Source organism: Lactuca saligna, chromosome 6, assembly GCF_052625555.1.
Source record: "Lactuca saligna cultivar CGN05327 chromosome 6, ASM5262555v1, whole genome shotgun sequence".
NCBI lineage: Eukaryota > Viridiplantae > Streptophyta > Magnoliopsida > Asterales > Asteraceae > Lactuca > Lactuca saligna.
The window spans coordinates 45,535,364-45,543,045 of record NC_136422.1 but is presented as its reverse complement, the minus strand read 5'-3'; the positions used below and the strand labels follow the sequence as shown (position 1 = coordinate 45,543,045).

Sequence of the window (7,682 nt, the reverse complement as noted above, 5' to 3'; positions counted from 1 at the left end):
AATTTCAACATTTCGCTATGGATTTCTTCGGTAGCAAAATCACATTTTTCTTGATGTGTAAGTTTTTATTTCGTCAAAAGGTATTTAGTAATCTAATTTTTATGATGTTTATCATTTGTTGAAAATACAGAATACTTTACTCCATGAGATCAGTCAACAAACTCAAGCTTCTTCTAAAGGTAGTAGTTTAACACCAAACGATAGAAAAATTGTTTTGAAAGAATATTAGGCACTCGACGAGGCCATATCAGAGGCATCAGGCGTAAACCTTTTATGGTTGTATCGATGTACGATTATGAACAACCACTAATGCAGCCACCGCCATAATCACATGTAACAAGACTATTTAATTTTGATAATTGTTTCAAATGTTAGTAATTGTTAGTTTAGTAATAGTTTCAAATGTTGGTAATTATTAGTTTGGTATAGTTTATATGTTGATAATTGTTAGTTTCGTTATAGTTTAATATATTTGTATTTTGTAGTTTGGTAATTGTTAGTTTATGAAAATACAATGCTATAATGGAAAAAAAGTGAAAAAAAGTACAATGATATAATGTGTTATATGCAATATTTGTAATTTGGTAATTGTTAGTTATAGTATAATGTTATAATGTGTTATATATAATATGTGTAATTTGGTAATTGTTAGTTTATGAAAGTACAATGCTATAATGGTATTTTATAGTTTGGTAATTGTTGGTTATAGTACAATGTTATAATGTGTTATATGCTGTATGTGTAATATGGTGATTGTTACGTTATGAAAGTACAATGCTATAATGATATTTGTAGTTTGGTAATTGTTAGTTGTACAATGCTATAATGTGTTATATGAATATGTATAATTTGGTAATTGTTAGTTTATGAAAGTATAATGCTATAATGGTATTTTGTAGTTTGGTAATTGTTAGTTATAGTACAATGCTATATTTTGTACTTTGCTTGTATGTGGAATGTATATTTTGTATATAGAATGTTATACGGTGGGTTAAATTATAAGACTATCTTGTTTTCTTTGTAGTTGGACATGCTTCAAACAATGTTAAAAGATCGGTATGTAGTGTCGCATTTGAAGATTGGTTTCGTTCGTTGCTACAACGAAATGAAACCGAAGGAAACGAGGAGAGAGATGATGACGAGTATCTAGTTGTAGGATTTTTGTAATGTTTTGTTTGTATAAATATTTTAGACTTTTATATATATATATATATATATATATATATATATATATATATATATATATATATATATATATATATATATACCAATACCGGCGACATTTTAGTGGCAACACATGATTAGTAGCGGCGACAATACTTTAGCGGCGGCAAGCCTTTAGTGGCGATATCTCACATTAGTGACCACATTTGGAGTATTAGCGACAAAACATCAGCAGTGTACTTTTAGCGACGACACATCACTGCTAATAGTATTAGCGACAAACACCACTTTTAGTGGGGACGCATCTCACTCGTAATACTCTAATTTCTTATGGTGAATGTTGTTTAACTGCAAAATGCTTATGTTCAGGATACTCAGATACACAAATGCATTTAATGATGAATGACTATGGTTAACAAGTTTGAGAGGCAACAAGAATCTGAATGAAATTGGACCATAAAGATGAAATGCACCAATATAAGAGACAAGAATGGTACAATGATGAGCAGAGCTAATGTAATTACTAGCCAACAGATTTCTGTTGGGATAAATCGAAAAAAACATGTTTGTGAATACTACTCTTTTGATACAAAATTAATTAGAATAATAGGATCGAATTATCGTTCCTAAACCACAGTTACGACTATGACACATTGAACCTGGCTCTAGCATGACCTTGAGATACCTGAAGCTGTTCTGTGATACCTAAGTGTGCCATTAGAAGCCAAACATGAGTCAGAAACTCACCCCCCTTACGAAGCTGCTGCTCGTGTTGAAACCCTCTGCAGTGAGTAGCAGCATAAGCTAGAATCTCAATCCATACTTGACTCATGACTTTCCACATTTCTTTCTTTTCCATATTTCTCAAAGTTAAGGCGAGTCTGCAACCATCAAACAAGGCAGATTTGGATCGATCCCCCTTCACTTTATATGGAGGCAATTCAGTGCATTTAACTTCAAGCAATTTTCTGGATGCTTCAACCTTTCCATTAATAGGTTCTTTTTCTTTGAAGAAACGCGTGGCTTCAGCACAAGTGTCTCGATACCTGATCATCCCAATTCCTATTGGTAACATAACAGGGTATGTGGTGAGAAGATACAGCAGATAGTCAGATATATGTTTGCTTTCCGTACGACAGACATCACTGTCAGCTTCATCTTTATCATCATCAGGCTCTGAGTAATAGCAAAGACCTGTGGCAATGTGCCATATAAGGATGCTCTGATCAAATTCCACTTTAGTAGTACTCCATATGAGAGCGTCGTACATTCTTAGAGAAAAACTACCTTTGTGACTACATAATGATTTCGGATCAGTGTTGTCTTTCATAAAATCAAGAAATTGACGGTTAATCAGATCTTTTAGTTTGTCAGAAACTTCGCTGTAAGTCTTGTAACGGTGATTTGTGCGATACTTATCTATCCCGAGGAGTTTCTGAGCTTGTAAAAAACTAGGGGGCTTCTCCTCAAGGGAGACACTCAGCAGGTCTAACTGTCCAATACAGTTGCACCATCGTGGTTTACTCGGATTCTTCAAGAATGGAAATACGAGGATATTCCGAGTGTAGTTCTTTTGGCTTAACCAGTGATCAGTCCAGTCGGAGCGCAACATGGTAATAGCTGCAAAAATTTCCATTATAACTGCTGTTGCAATTATTAGGTATGTAATAACAATATCAGTGATTCGATAATCTTCCCTATCACAGAGAAAACTGAAGCCCACCAGTACCATGACAACGAGGATAACACTAGTAACACGACATAGGAAACCCACAAAGGTGTATACAACACTCGCCTTGGTGTAAAGCATGTCATACGCGAACCCAAGTTCGATCTCAATAACAGAGAAAGCTTCACTAGACTTTAGACGTTTAAAGTACGATTGACTACTATCTCTATCTTCAAATGCGAGGATCAGGTCAACAAAGATCCGCTTGTAAATTTGGAACAGATCATAAGCTTTGGAGATTACCTCACTTCGACCTACAGGAAATGCATCATCGTTTACTGGAGGAGGGCCCTCAGGGACCACATCGACTTTCATAGCAAACCCTTGCGACTTTTTCAGGAGGAATTCCTCAAGAGTTTTTGGGTAGTTGGGACCTGGGTCAGGAGAACCAAGCATCGAGTCTCGGAGATGCTCAGTGTTTGCTAACCTAAGAGCCTGAACACGTTCATATATCTTGATGAATCCCGCTACATAAACCACTACACTTAGCAGCGGGAGATGAGAACAACCTGGCCACGACAACAAGAGGATATATATTGCAACTCCTGACTGAAACACCAGTTCCACCAAGTGTCTTAACCAAAGCTCATTGTCTTCCAGAGAGTAGGCGCTAATTGTGTCTGGACCACCGAGGTGAAGAAGGAGAAATGGTGCCCAAAAAGACTTGAGTTCGCTTGTGTTCAGTTTTTGATACTTGGAAAGTGTGCATACATCTAAGGCAGTTCGGGTGATGACACCAAGAGCTGCTGTTGCAACTGCATTTGCGAGTAAGTAGGCACACCAGAGACTGATTCTGATTCGAGTTCTTGGATTGTGTTTCCGAAGTTTGCCTAGGAAAACTAAGATAATCTGTGAAGCAATGCTGATCAAAATAAGTCCCTGAAGTGCACAGTCGTTCCATGTCTTCTTAACATGTTCTGGTATCAGCTCATATAACTTTCTGTGATCAGTAAGCACGATCAAACCTATACCTAGAAAGAACGACAAAGATGTACACATGTAAGACTTTCAGCAGACTGGATTTATTTTATGGACATGCATGCCACTTTTTCCCACAAAACAAAAGACTAATTTTATACTTGCGTTTCATTGCCATTTCCACCGGCCATTTTAATTAGGATATAAAAATAACTTGCGTTTATGTTGACTATTTTTGTTGCTTTTGGTTATAATTTTTGAGAATTATGTACATTCAAGTGCTGGTTGAAAATTTTTCAAAACAAATTCAAGAACTTGACTATCAAGAATATTAAATGAATGTAAAAGATAATTTGAACATTAAAAGGTGAAGTTAAAATTAGAATACACTTGAACAAAACATAGTAAACCATCCCAAATATAAACCGACAGAAAATAAGTAGACACACAAAAAAGTACATGTTGGCATGTTAACTCCTTATCAATCTCGATCAACTAAGATACTAAATAGGTGAAAAAAACGGTCTAAAGAAGATGAGAGGGCTTTTACAGGTTTGACCAGGTCAAAAGTGTCAAAAAGTTGAAATTCACACAAAAATAGTAAAATGGCATGTTAACTCCAAAAACCTAGGACTAATTACGTGCAAAATGGATAATTACCGAGGGACATTAACGGTTTCCCAAAGTGATAGATATGACAATCAGTTCCTACGGCAATATGAGAAGCATGGACCAGTACAAGATTCGAAAGTCAAGTACATAAATAATAAACAATACCCTATGGTTTATATGGTAAGAATAAAGAATTACAAAGCAAAAATAGAATTTAAAAGTTACGACAAAAGGGAAAAAAATTACCAATGGAAGTCATCTTCAGACCAGATACTAGTACAGTAGTACTAAACGTTATTCTTGCTTTTCTGGTGGAAGGAAGAATCGAATATAAGAGATGATATATCTCCTATTAGATATTTAGATGTAAGTGGTACTTTTGCTCCTATATACGAGGAGAACTCCTTTGCAGTTTCTGGGAAATTAGGAATAAGAACGGCCTTTAGATAATTAAGGAAGAATTAGCGCAATCCACCACAGCCACACAAAACAAAGAGTTTCTAAGTCGTCCTATTATTCTTCCAGCTGACTTCCAAGTACTTTCAGCCATCGGTTCTGGGAAATTGCACCATTGATCTGAAGTGTGGATGAGTGGATTTGGTGGCCTCCCCCAGTACCTTTCCCCTGGAACTTACATAGCACAAAGTAGAGTTGACCAAGAATTATAACCTTATTAGTAGGGGTGTCATTTAGATAATTAAGGAAGAATTAGCGCAATCCACCACAGCCACACAAAACAAAGAGTTTCTAAGTCGTCCTATTATTCTTCCAGCTGACTTCCAAGTACTTTCAGCCATCGGTCCCCTGGAAATTGCACCATTGATCTGAAGTGTGGATGAGTGGATTTGGTGTCATTTTTATGACACGACACGATAAAAATACACGACACGAAACGAAATCGGGACGAAATCAAAATTCGAATTCGTTTTCGTGTCGTGTTCGTGTCAAGTTTAAAAAACACGATGTCGTGTCGTGTCGTGTTCGTGTTACAAATCCACACGAAATTGACACGATTGAGCATGTATTTGTCGTGTTTTCGTGTTTGTCGTTTTTATCGTGTTATATATGATTAAATATGAATTAAATAAAATAATAGTTATGTAACATTATATTTGTCGTGTTGTGTCGTGTTGTCGTTTTTTAATTGGTTCGTTTTCGTGTTAGTGAAAAAAAACACGACATCGTGTCGTGTCGTGTTCGTGTTACAAAAAACCTTGTCGTGTCGTGTCGTGTCAGACAAAAACACGACACGATGGCCCGATTTGACAGGCCTACTTATTAGGATGGTCGGAATGGCTCGGGAATAGTTCTCAAAACTCAGTGGCTAGGAGACCCCGTGTTAAATTTTTGTTTGATTCTTCCTCTTTTACAGGTCAATGGTCAATGAAAATAAATATATATTTAAAAAAACAAACAATATATATATATATATATATATATATATATATATATATATATATATATATATATATATATATATATAGGTTCAGGTTCATTTGAGACCGTTCTAATTTTGTAAGACTGTGAGACCAAATTTAAAAATAATTTTAAAATGCAAAATAAATGGAAAAATCAAAAAATTCTTTTTTTAAATATTATTTTTGGAACTTGAATTAACTAAAAAAAATCCCATTTTTTTAAAAATACGTGAAATATTCTAATAGAATATTACACTATACTCGGCGAGTCCAGCCTCTAGAACACCAAAAATCGAATTTTTCAGATATACAATGCATCAATACAATTGAAACCATCCTAGACTCTGATACCACTGATGGGTTTTTGTCATAAGACATCTTATGTGCTCATACAAACCCTAATGTTTGGATCTAGGTTTCTCTATTGTACATGCTTTGAATCCAAGACTATAAACCCTAATTCTAGCATATGGAAATCGATATTAACATATAAATGGGTTTAAGATCATACCTTTAATTGTTATGTAGCAATAACAATCCTAATTCCTCCTTGAATTGACTTTGGAAGGCTTAGAGTCACAAGTGTCACTCCTCTAATGGCTTACAAACACCAAGAGCAAATGGAGAAGGTATAAAGAGAGAGGAGAGGTATAAGAATTCGTCTCTAGGACCTCTTGGGAAGGGATACCCGAATTCATGAGCCTTAGGGGGTTTATATAAGTGTAAAGATTAGGGTTTTAGTCCTTATCCTTATCTAGTTGCTTGCCCACCAAGCAACCATAAGATAAGTCTTAGAAACCCTTATCCTAGTCGAATTCTAAGGTATTATCTCCTTAAATTCGTTCACCCTATATTTAAGATAATCCTTACCTTATTTTGTAACTATCACATAATTACAATTCAGCCCCTCTAGTTTAATTAATTACACTTGATCACAAAATTAATTCCTAATTAATTATTGACCAATATTAATTAAACAAATATGATTTCTCCTTTAATATATTATTCTTATAACATATTAATAAATCATAATAACCTTTCTCTCTTTATTTATTTCTCCAATCAAGTTGCTTTGGTGAAGGCAACCCAAAAGGACCATGCATCATCGGGTCAAGTACATACCAAAATAGTTATGGACTTAAACACTAATCCAACAGTCTCCCACTTGGATAAGTCTAATAACTATTATGCGTATGACTTCAGATCCTGACTTGTCCCATGCTCTTAGCATGCACACAATGTTTACCTACAGTTCTTACTTTGTGAAATAGATCAAATTGAACACATTTCCAGTCATTCTCATTTCACAACTCCAAATCCTTTTTTCATAAGTAAAAGAATATCAAATTCTTGCCACTTATAGAATATGCTAGATTCTAATATTCTATGCAATGATTCTTTGGTAATATCACTAACCAAAGTCACAAAGACTATTGCCAATGAAATTACAAAGTCTTTTATCGGAGATTGTTACAATACAATTCCTTAGATATGATGTCTCTCACTCAAACTACATTCCTTCGAACATCCTTTTGCACAAAAGTTTCTAATCTAGACATAGATTTTTCAATATTCAATTCCTAATATGGACACGCTTCCATATTTTCCATATGACAACTCATTCTTAATAGAATCTTATCTATTCATAATAATGTCAATATGGTCCATCCAATACCATGCTTCCAACCACTCACAAGCAACCAATCCTCGTCGAACTTTGGATTGTCCTTTGATAGTTGTTTAATTATTTTAGTCAAAACCGATTCTAGTCCCTTTTCCCTCTAAATGCGCTAGACATTTGGAAAATTTTAGAATGGTCAAACATTAAAGCATTTGCAATC

The 7,682-nt window shown here is 34.9% G+C and overlaps 1 protein-coding gene across 1 annotated transcript; it reads right to left on the bottom strand.

Annotated features, from left to right (window-relative positions):
• Positions 1-1,591: 1,591 nt before the first annotated feature.
• On the bottom strand, positions 1,592-5,195 carry LOC145000392 (uncharacterized). Its single transcript, XM_078959613.1, has 2 exons — positions 4,670-5,195; positions 1,592-3,864 (listed from the first exon to the last, which is right to left on the bottom strand). The coding sequence occupies exons 1-2, from the start codon at positions 4,680-4,682 to the stop codon at positions 1,808-1,810; spliced, it is 2,070 nt and encodes a 689-aa protein (XP_078815739.1). The 5' UTR covers positions 4,683-5,195; the 3' UTR covers positions 1,592-1,807.
• Between the last annotated feature and the right edge of the window lie 2,487 nt (positions 5,196-7,682).